Genomic DNA, 11,577 nt, shown 5'->3' with positions numbered 1-11,577 from the left:
ATGCAGAGCACAGAAAAGGAGTAAGAAAATAAGTCAGAGAAATTAAAGGTATAAAACTAGGAAAAAATAAGTAAATACACCTGCACCTAAAACCAGTTTACACCAACACCCTTCACTATACCTTTCCCTTTCTACCCTTGCAAACTTACTTCCTACCACCTCCATTGGTCTCTTCATATATTGCCTTTTGTTCTTTTAAGTTTTCCATCTTTCTTTTTGAGGATCTCATCCGTCCCACCCAAATACTGATCCGTTTGCTCTTCCTTTACATATTTGTTTTGTGATTCAGTTTCTCTATATAACCGAACCATCCCAACAGATTTCTTTCATGCTGGTCACTCACTTTTGTATCCAGACCATATTCATTCAGCAGCCATTAATTCTTGACACTTGTTTTATACATACACTTCTTAGGGTTCCCATTCTCACTGCATTCAATTTCTGCATTTCTCTGGGCATGTCCAACTGTCCCTTCCGTATAACAAAGTGGGCAGAAAGGTGCCCTTATTCGCAACCATTATAGTACTTACATCCTAAGTAATGCTGAAGTTTAAAATTAATAGGCTGCAATAAAACTGTGCATTACGACAAGATACACAATGTGTTTGTTCTGTCAAAATAAACCTTTACACAATACATTTCAGACAAGGTTACATTTTCATGTGTTGCAGCTGTTGTGAAAACACAACCCTCTCTGTAACGGATTCCTTTAAATATTTGCATTGGGAGCATATGGGCAAATCTGCGTTGCACTTTGCTTAGATCATCTCTTGGCTTGTATTGCTAATCTCTCTACAACTTCCAGTTATGCATTTGTGTATATGCTTAAAATATTTACAGTAGTGCTAAATCTTAGTCTCTCCTTTTTACTAATAATGCCAGAGCAGCCAGATGATTACTATGTAGCTTTTCTATTGACAAGAACTTTCAGCTTACTTATAACATCATACCATGTTTTGTCATCCAGCCTCAAGGCTGCAGCAGAGGAGGCATCTTGAAGATGGCCTCCCATATCAGTGATCTGTTTTCTTGCTGGCCTTTGGCTGTAATAACACTTTGATGATATGCCAACTCACTCCATCCCATCATTTACCCACGAGAATATTTCAGACATGGGAATTAAAAGAGAACATGCATCAACAAAAAAGTTCCGGAAGCCACACGTTCATTTGCCTGCAATCGTGTTTCAGCCTTGTTCTTAAAACAACAACAACAACAAAGTAAAAGATAACTAGAAGATGCTTTATTTCATACTAAAAGTGTGTGTGTAAATTTGGGGAATTTTGACAAGATTGTCTGATAATAAAAGGAACAAAAGGGAATGTTAAGACTGAGACCAGGATCAAAGAAAGTCCGCCCGCTACCCCGCTGAGACTCACAGCCATTTGGCCACGCTTTTCCCTACATTGGCTAGCTGTGACAAGCTGCCTTGGTTTTAACTCCCCTCCCCGAACTATAAGAGTTGGTAACTTTAGGAATTGGTATTTGAATTTGTTTTCCTTTTTCTATCCTTTCTTCCTTTCACAGTGCATCATTTAGAATGACAACCTTGCACTGGGACTACCTTGATTTTACTAGACATGTGACTCAGACAACATCAGGAATAACATGGACTAGCGTTTGTGCTTCCAGTCCAGTAAAAGGAATGCTCGGAATCTGGGCAGTTGGACAATTATTTCCTGAGCTTCTGCCAGCCCCACTAGGTAGACCAGACCAGGAAATCAGCTCCGCAGGAAGGCTAAAACTACTTTTATTGAGACTGGCTATAACAACAGAATCTTGCAAGTCCGGTTATGCTATACCTCCTCCTCCTCTTTATAGTTCAGTGAATTAGGGAGGTGTCTGTCTGAGCCGCCTCTTGTTATTTGGACGTCCTGGACTTAACGACACTCTTTAGCCCCTTTGGCCTATGCGACAGCTTCTGTATCGCTCTACCGAGGTCATCTTGCTTACTCTCTAGGACAGTGTTTCTCAACCTCAGGAACTTTTAGATGTGTGGACTTCAACTCCCAAGCTGGCTGGGGAATTCTGGGAGTTGAAGTCCACCCATCTTAAAGTTGCTGAGGTTCAGAAACATGGCTCTACAGCTTCCCTACCTTTGGCCTCACGACGGAGGCTAGAGCCAATTAATCTCTACAGCAGGAGAGACACTTTGCTTGGTGGGCTCCAGATGTGGGCTCCCCTTGCCCCAGCTAGCATGGCCAGTGACAAGGGACTGGGGAAATCACACCCCATAACATCTGGATAACACTTGTTATTTTTGCATAAATGGACATATTTCTTTGGATAAGAGGCAGTTTTTGATTTGGAATGCAATCAAGGGCTATATATAGGCAAGGCAATGAGGAATGTGGACGTGATCTACTGTATGTAAAGTGGAAGCGCTCAGAGTAAAACCTGTATTAATAAAAAATCTCATTCTTTTTATTCTTAAGTTGGTTCCTCCCTCCATCAATCCTATCCACATTTAAAATCATCAAGTAATCCAAAGTACTTTCTGAAAAAGCATTGGAGGCTGAATGGAGCTCTCACCGCAGCTTATCCAGTCAGGCTATGGAGGTGCTGCCCCCAGAGAGGAAAAGGACAATGAACTTTATTCAAGGGGGTGACGATGATCTGTGTCCTGCCGTGTCCTAGTGTCTTTCACTCAAATGCAGTTACCCTTATTGGGTTTTTCATCTCAAAGGGATATTTCCACATTTCTTTGCATGGAGCAAAACGAGTGAAGTTCTTATGTGTGATGATAATCACTGGCTTTGTTCACACAATATTCTTAACTGGGTCATTTAAAGATCTAGCAGCTGCGTTCCCATATCATGCCACATTTGTTTCCATGTTTCTGTAACATGGCATATTGAGTGAACCCAGCCTGTTTGGTTCGTTTATGGTTTGATGTGCTCCGTGAACTCAGAAAAATGGAACAATCCAGTAACCAGGTCAACTGTAAATATAGCCTGTATGTGTAAAGATACTATATAGTTCTACGTGTAAAGGTACTATATGCGTAGTTCTATGGGATCCTTGTGATCTATGGAGCTGGATTTTCTATGCCCCGAGATGGAATTTCACTTCTGTTGCCTGCCTCACTGTCCCTCGAGGTCGTCAATGAGGAACCTGTTTTTTTCCTTCAGAGCTTCATAGAGACAATCCTTGCAGGAACGGTTCCAGCTAGGCAGCAGCTTGTAGAGCTCCCTCATTTTATCTTGGCTTGTTTCCTTTGCCACGATTTTTTGATATTGCTCATCACTCAGGACATCTCCATGCAGCCGATCCAGAATTGCTTCCACTGTGGCTGTTCTCTGAATGAGGGCCTCCCGATGGCGTTCAACAAAATGCACCTCTGTAAAAAAGAAAGAGAAGAGAAGAGAAGGGATATATTTATACTGAAGACTTACACTAGTTCAGCACCAACCCGCTCTTCGCTGGAAGCCTTGGGATTGTAGTTGTGTGCTCCAAGACTCTTTCAGGATGTATATTCTTAACTGAAATCAAGACTCTCTGTATCCTTTCCTGTGTCTTGGAGTAAAATCCACAAACACTGCGGATGATAATGATACGGATGCTGTGAAGTATGTTGTTCCTCTCTGCAATATTCCGATGGCTTCCCTTTTTTTCACAATTCAAGGCACAGCTGGACAGTCAGGAAAATGTTTGTTAAAAAGATGAATGGATGCTACATGAGGAGCCAATAGTCTCCTCAGTCTCTAGGGGAGATTATACAATGCCTTGCATAAATCATCAGGTTACAATCATTTAATTTTTCAAATAAAAATAATTTTAATGTAATTGTGGGGTTCTATGAATACTGCTTTGGGAGACAACAAACACCTTGGTTGTAGTAGGCTCAGTGTGGCTGAGCCAAGCTTGTACCATTCTATACAAATAACTTTGAAAAAATTGAACCCAAGGTATGAGGTGGAAGCAGAAAGGTGAAGAAAGTCCTTATGAAGTAATGTGAGCCACAGAGTCAGCACCTTTCACATTTGGCTTCTACTTCAGCGAATGGGAAGAGATGGGTTTCCCAGACTGGCTCCGGAAGAGAAAATGGGTGTTTTGTTGCCCATTGTCTATATGTGCAAACAGGTTTTCTCTACCAGGGTTCTGTGTCATCTTGGAGTTCCTTGGAGTTCTAGGGAGAAATCAGATTGGCATGAAACTGAAGTTCCACTTCAATCTGTTCTAAGATGCGTGGGGTCCAAGTGAGGGGATATGGCAATTATACAGCCATGCACGTTGATTCCTAGCTTGGATATCTTAAAGAACTCACCAGCTTTTCCTGAGTGGGTGCTGAAAGGGGGCATGGGATTCTGAACCGAAATGCAAGGACCTGGAAATAAAAAAAGAGGCTACCATGTGAAACCAGCAATAAATGGACAATACACGGAATTTTGTCTGATATTCTAAAAGATTACGTGTGCATAGATCAGCTCAAAATGAGAAGCTGGAAAATCTGTGGAAGGTGGCGGCAGCAGGTGAACTGCACAAGGAGGCTGGATCTATATGATCAGCCGGATGGACCCTGTTGGGTTTCAGCTTGGGATTATACCCGAGGCTCTGGTACCCAGTTCGACTGAGTCCTTGGTCTCCACCTAGCATGAAGCTGTGGTGGCAGCTTTAGATTGGATTGCATCTACGGAGACTCTCTGTGTGTGCAGACTCTGCTGTGCTCCCTGGTTTTTGGAGGGCCTCCATCGGATGACACAACGCCTAGAGCGCTGCTGGAGGAAAGCGAGGAGTGAATCTGACCAGATATAGGTAAGAGCCTTTATTATTGCGGTGGTAAGAGAAGCGAAACATGCTTATTTCTCTGCTGTTATTCTTTCCTCTGAGCATTGGCCAGTGGCTCTCTTCAGAGCAATGTGACCTCTCCTAGGGCAGGACAGACCTTGGGAGCATCTGCAGGGTCAGTGTGAGGACTGTTCTTGACACCTGGTGGATAAAATTGCTCAGATTCACTCTGACGTGGACTCCAGCTGGGCGGGTCCATTGGAGATGATGGGGGCACACTCTGTTACCTGGGAGGAGTTTGAACCTGTTAATCCCAAGGAAGTAGACAGGTCCCCAGTGCTGTGGTGCATCTACCTGTGTTTTAGATCTATGCTGTTCCTGGCTGATTAAAGTCTCCAAGGAGGGAGCATGTAGATGGATCCATGCAGTGGTTTCTGCTTCCTTGAAGCGGGGTGGTGGTGGTGGTGGTGTTTGACCAGCTCTTAAAGAGGCAATGGTCCATCCCCTCTGCAGGAAACCCTTGCTGGATCCTACTGATCTGGACAGCTTTCAACCAGTTTCCAATCTCTCCTTTTTAGGGAAGGTTGTTGAGAAGATGGTCAGCCTAATCCTGGAGGAAGTGATACTCTTTTCAGGGAGGCTTCAGGCTGGGCCATAGTAATAAGATAGCTTTGGTTGCATCGTTGGATGACCTTGGTGGGCTTGGGACAAGGGCAATGCATTCGTTCTGGCCCTCCTTAATCTCTCAGTTGCCTTCAATACAATTGACCACGGTATTCTCGTGGACTGACTTAAGTGCTTGGGGGGGCACTGTTTTCCAGTGGTTGTCCTCCTTCCTCCATGCCAGTTCCAGTACGCAGTGGGGGAGTGGAATGGATTAACCCCAGATGGTCTAGCCCCTGCTTTGCAGGCTGCTCAGGGCTCTGCCCTCTACCTTCTCCTCTTTCACCCATACCCGAAGCAGTTGGGAGAGATCATCACGGGGCCTGGCTCTTTCCCTGGGCCTTTGGGTCACGATGTGTCGGAATCCTGACTGGATGAGGGCGTTATTTCTATTTGGATTTTAATGTATTGGCATTTTAATGTATTCTTTTATGAGTTGTTTCAGCCTACTGCTTTCATTGTTTGGATTGTATGGCTGTGGCTTTTTTTTTAAATTCAAAAGCCTTATACACATGCTTGAATTAAACTAATAAATACAGAGCTGGGTGGCATACGCTGAAAAATCAGTAAATAATCATGTATAAAGTTGGGTTTGGTTTCCATGCAGGTCTTATAAAAGATGAGAAAGGGGGTAGACCTATTTCATCACCAACCTTTGGAAAGATAACCCAAAATTCTAACGAAGAATTTCTGTGCAGTTTGAAAGGCTTTTCTCCCCACCGGGCGGTCCGATAAAGACAAGAACCGGCGCAACCTCCCCACACCTGTGGTCCTCCAGGCGCACGGGGCTTCCACGTCCCCGAAGAGCTTGGGCTGGGAACTAAGGGCCAACGCACCGGGGGGAGAAGACCTTGGATCCGCCCAGTTCCCTCTTCCGCTGCCGACACCGCCCGTCCCACGCGCTACCTTTCCCGGTGGCGCTGAGAAGCGCCTTCGCCTGGGGCTTGCAGTTGCTCTCGGACAGCACCGCGGCCGTCACCTCCAGGGCGTAATCCTCGCCGTAGTAACCGACCAGGAGCTCGCTCAGATCCAGCGCGTCCGCCTTCTCCAGCCGCCCTTTGGGGATATTATCGTTGCCGGATTTCACCGGGAATTGGTGGAGCTTCGCCTTGAACTTTCGGAGCTCAGCCTCCGTCAAGTCCTCCAGGGCATCCCCGAGGCGGCAGCGTACGTTCTTCGCCATTGCGCTTCTTCCGCTGAAACCGGAGGCTGAACTTGGGGAGGAAAAAGGCGCAAAGCGGGAAACGTCCGCAAGTGGGAGGACTTGGGAGTCGAGAGCTTGAGCAACGTGGCTTGCGCGCTACTTTCGCTTTCCGCTCCACGGTGGGGCCTTTGTCTGTTGCTGCTGTCGGGACTCTGGAGGTTTCCGGAGGGTCTCGTGGAGTTACGGATTCAGACGTGCAATTTTGGCAGCCCCTGAATTCTTCAGGGTCTGAGAGAGGCAAGGGAGCGAGGAGTTAGCATTAGCACGTTGTTTGGCATCGCCTTGCATCTTCAGACGTGTCGGGGGCTACAACAGAGAAGTGCAAAGTGGGTCTGTCTGTAAATACTAACGAACAAATTCTCATCCTCCCTGGTCATTTAGGAGGGGATAAGAGATGCAGTTTGATACATCTGTGAGATACCTGACTGGATAAAGAAGCTTTAATCCACCTTTAACTCTTTATGTGAAGCTTAAAAGCACCAACAACTTGGAACTTCAAGATACTTTGGGCAATTCATCACAAAATTTAAAACCCCCCAAAAAAGTTATGCAAACAACAATTGCTCTCTTGGTACAATTAATGGTTTTACAAAACAATGAGCTTTGTTAGTTGCGACTCATTTTATGGAGCTACAGTTTGTTGTTTATTCGTTCAGTCGCTTCCGACTCTTCGTGACTTCACGGACCAGCCCACGCCAGAGCTTCCTGTCGGTCGTCAACACCCCAAGCTCCCCCAGGGACGAGTCCGTCACCCGTAGAATATCATCCATCCACCTTGCCCTTGGTCGGCCCCTCTTCCTTTTGCCCTCCACTCTCCCCAGCATCAGCATCTTCTCCAGGGTGTCCTGTCTTCTCATTATGTGGCCAAAGTATTTCAGTTTTGCCTTGAATATCATTCCCTCAAGTGAGCAGTCTGGCTTTATTTCCTGGAGGATGGACTGGTTTGATCTTCTTGCAGTCCAAGGCACTCTCAGAATTTTCCTCCAACACCACAGTTCCAAAGCATCGATCTTCCTTCGCTCAGCCTTCCTTATGGTCCAGCTCTCGCAGCCATATCTTACTACGGGGAACACCATTGCTTTAACTATGCGGGCCTTTGTTGTCAGTGTGAGGTCTCTGCTTTTAGGAGCTACAGCAGATAACATAATATAAGCTGGTATGGGCAAGGTTTGCCCCTTGAGAGCCAGAATTTCAGGAAATGCACTAGTGGGCAAAGGAGTGGTAGGAAAGGGAGACCTTACAAGAGAATCTTGCCAAGAAGAAGATCCATACGAGAACTCCTAGGTGCAGAGGAAATCTTACAATGATGGTACTGTAAAAGGCAGCTGAGTTTGGTCAGGAGAGGGGATTTGAGTCAAAGGACCAGGCTTAAATGATCCGACTTTGGACACATTACATGAAGACCTCGCTCTCGAGAAGGCTGTCATGCTGGCAAAGGTGGAAGGAAGGAGAAGAAGAGGATGACCAGCAGCCAGGTGATGGACTTAGTTACAGTGGTTATGGGTGCAATGTTGGAGGAGCTATGGGACCAGGTTGGGGATGGATCATGGTGGAGAAGATCTGTCTATATGTGGCCGCTAAGCGTTGATAACAACTTGATGGCACCTAATCATAATCATTACTTAATTTTTTAATGTGATTCATCTCTCAGTTGTGAGATAGAAGAAACTGCAGTTTTTAAGGATTTGAAGACCGTGAGGCTGATTCAAACTACCCCAAACTTGACTAACCTGAAAATATGCCATGCTAGAACTTAAAGACGGTGTCAGAGCCATCCAGCTGGAGTTACGTGAAGCAGAGGATTTCATCTCCAAAGGCTTAGAATTTGAGGACATCTTGGTCGTCAGCTGTTGGATCCAAATAACGGAACATGGCTGAAGCAGAGGTCCTGGAAACAGAGTTATGTGGTAGAAGTCAACGACTCTTAATTGGTGGAAGGGTGGTATTGAGTAGAATTTTTTTATTTTTTATTTATTAGATTTATTGTAGCTACCCCACTCCAAATGACTCTGGATGACTTATAGGTCATACTTGGCTCCTAGAGGGAAAAGCAGAAATACTTACTTCCATCACACCTTAAAAGCAGATTCAGTCATCATGCTATAGCAAGAATTACAAGTGAAAATAAAATAGAAATAATAAAAATAAACTTGTGACAGCGTGGTGGAGGATAACACAACGGAATTATTAGCCTCTCTGGAAGATTCCAAGACCACAGACACACTTAAGTAAGAGGAAAAAGAAGAAGATTTTATTAAATATCTTTATCATTCCATGCGAGAAGAGATCCGGTTACTCTGCAAAAGGGGCTGTGTTGGCTGGGCACTCCTTGGAGTCTTACCAACCCATACAAGCAATAGTTTTTATAAGTTCGATACATTAAATCACTATTTGCAGTTCCATATTACCTAGCTTATACCCGTAATCCCTGTCAGGACCATTCATTGCTTGTGGTGAAATTATTTTCCACTTCCACTCAAGCCAGAATTAGTCCTTTCCCCCTCCCAAAAATAGGGATTTAAAGGGAACTTTTAATTCTCTGTGACACAATCAAGATCAGCTGATTTATACACAATAAAGTCCTACAGAAAATTCCTGTGCTGCAGTGAGAAAGAGAACAATCCATCTAGCTGCTACCAAGACATTAACTTACTTTTGTCGTTCCTGAAACTTGCTGAATTCTCTACACACACTTCCCACCGTGATATTTCTCCCTCACTCAACACGTAACTCTTCCACTTCATGTTCACTTCTGTTATTGCTGAACAGAATTCTTAAACTCTTTTTCCCCCGGTCCTAAAGTACGATCCAGCACTGTTGTTAAAGACAAATCCACAAGAATCGACCCAGTTTTAGAAATAACCCAGTGAGTTTGCAACATAGTTCTCTCACTCCGTATCTGGCTTGTCCTTCATAATTAAGGCAAACGCGTCCAGCCTTGGACAGGAATGGCAACCTGGAGCCCACACATATTACACCCACCCCCCATTCTGTGGGCTCAGAGCATCTTAGAGTGCCCCCCAAAAACTGCTTTTCCTTTTGCTGAAATAAGAGGCAAGATGAGTGTGTTGTCTTGTAGAATGCTCAACCTTTCTCCCCAAAAAGGCTGAAAGTTGTCCCCCAGCCAACATCCCTGCCTTTTTTTAAGGGCCTCTTTTCTACAACGCAGTGCAGCCCTGCCAAAAACCAAGTTGCTGCCTGTTCTTATGCAAGGAGACGCATCTTGCTTGGCAGGTCTGGAGCTGTCCAGCAGAAAAGGCAGATGATGCCTGTGCAGGACTGCAGCTGCCACGGTGTCTTACTGATCAAAGCAGCAACGACGCCCCAACATAGTTTGGGCCGGCCTTTCCAGGACCAGCTTGCTTTGGAGGAGGACAAGAAAGAACTGGGGACTTAAGTAGCTTCTTCGAAAATAATTTTTATTTTACCAATGTACAAGTTGGGAATGATTTTTAAAAAAACATTTTATTGTAATTTTAAAGAACAGCAAAACCCCACTAAAAACAAAGAAACAAAACGAGTTTTTAAAAATGGCAATATATGCCTGTCCAACAGATTTAATTTTTAAATTCTATTACCAAAACAATTGTTTAAAAAGTACAGCCCCCCAAGAATTAACATATTAAAATAATATAAATCACCTAAATATATCGTACATACTGTATATGTAATAATAAAACATCAAATTACCCATAAAATGGTATATCCTTGTAAAATATTATAAATCTATGTCAGAGGGGAAAATATTTGGTCACTTTTTTGGCTGAAAAAGGGTCTTTTTTGCTTTTTTTCAAAAATTACTAAATTACTGCACACTTTTTTGAATCCAGTCCTCGATGTTTGTATTGGTAGCACCTTTCTAGTCTATCAATATACTGTAATTCTCTTAACCCAGTATAACTTCTCTTAACACACGTTTAATTCCCAAATGTATATATAAGGAATGTAATGTATACTGTATAAGTCAAATCATATATTGGCCGATGAGATGTATGACGGCAAAGATAAAACCTTGATGCAGTGTACAAGACTTAAAAGAACAGAATAAAATTATACATTAATCGAATCAGAGAATTAAGAAAATGATTCCCTGTACAGGGAAATGGCAGCTGAAAGAAATTTGGTGCCTCTCCTGGCAGTATGAGGAACACACGTCCCCAGGCACAGGGACGTCTACAGATGGGCGTATGCGCATGAGTGCAAAGCATCGGTTCTGGCTCAAAGGGCATTGAAGGGACCTGTAGGCTAGGAAATCAGGTTCTTCCAAACAACGTCTGCAAAAAGGGTATTATTGTATCTTCCCTCCAGTATTGCACAGGGCAAGACATTGAAGAGGGCTAAAGTGAAATGCTACTACGGATGGGCAGTGATGTTAAACAAATGGTGGTGTGAAAGGTCTCCTGTTCGTGTATTGCCAGTTCTGGGGGACTAATGGTGCCCTACTCTGCTTGAAGAGCTATGACTGACACCCACTGCCAGATTTATTGGAAAGTTGCTATTTCTGTTAATGTCTCGGCAATTACAAGCTGGGAATGAATGTTTGGGAGACACCACCAGGACGCACAGGTGATGCTGAGGGACTCAGAGGTGCTAGGCATAGGCTGACCGTATTTCCTTGAGAAAAAAACGGGACATTGGGATGGCAAAACAGGGCAGGGCTGGGCGACAGGCCGGATCAGCAGGCAGGAACTTCTCCAGTTTTCTCGGGCTGGGAATCTTCAGATTCCTTCATTTGTGAGAGGCAAGGCTGGGCTGGAGTGTCTAGTGCACCGTTGTCCCTGAGAAGCCGTTCCTCCTCTGCCTGTGCTTTTACGTTCTTTTCTTCCCGCTGTTTCAAGGCAGGAGCCAACCAGCTTGCCCTTTGATCACCGCCTATCAGCTGATCCTGTTTTTTTTCTTTTTAGGTTTCCCACCGGGTTGAGCTCTGCGGCTTTTTTCCTGCCGTTTCTGCTGAGCTCCCCCTCCTTCCACTCAAAGTCAGA

At 44.4% G+C, this 11,577-nt stretch overlaps 1 protein-coding gene across 1 annotated transcript; it reads right to left on the bottom strand.

The window, feature by feature from the left end:
* Positions 1 to 1,962: 1,962 nt before the first annotated feature.
* LOC134495769 (apoptosis-associated speck-like protein containing a CARD) lies at positions 1,963 to 6,615 on the bottom strand. Its single transcript, XM_063301418.1, has 3 exons — positions 6,298 to 6,615; positions 4,268 to 4,327; positions 1,963 to 3,340 (listed from the first exon to the last, which is right to left on the bottom strand). Exons 1-3 carry the CDS (start codon positions 6,572 to 6,574, stop codon positions 3,084 to 3,086), a joined length of 594 nt encoding a protein of 197 aa, XP_063157488.1. The 5' UTR covers positions 6,575 to 6,615; the 3' UTR covers positions 1,963 to 3,083.
* Between the last annotated feature and the right edge of the window lie 4,962 nt (positions 6,616 to 11,577).

The sequence above is a fragment of the Candoia aspera genome, chromosome 4 (assembly GCF_035149785.1).
Source record: "Candoia aspera isolate rCanAsp1 chromosome 4, rCanAsp1.hap2, whole genome shotgun sequence".
Taxonomy (NCBI): domain Eukaryota; kingdom Metazoa; phylum Chordata; class Lepidosauria; order Squamata; family Boidae; genus Candoia; species Candoia aspera.
This window is presented reverse-complemented; position numbering and strand designations above follow the sequence as displayed.

Coding starts and splice junctions, on each gene's coding strand:
- LOC134495769 (XM_063301418.1), bottom strand. CDS start 6,574: ATGGCGAAGAACGTACGCTGCCGCCTCGGGGATGCCCTGGAGGACTTG. Junction 4,328..6,297: donor TCTCAGCGCCACCGGGAAAG/GTAGCGCGTGGG, acceptor TTTTATTTCCAG/GTCCTTGCATTTCGGTTCAG. Junction 3,341..4,267: donor CACCCACTCAGGAAAAGCTG/GTGAGTTCTTTA, acceptor TCTTTTTTACAG/AGGTGCATTTTGTTGAACGC.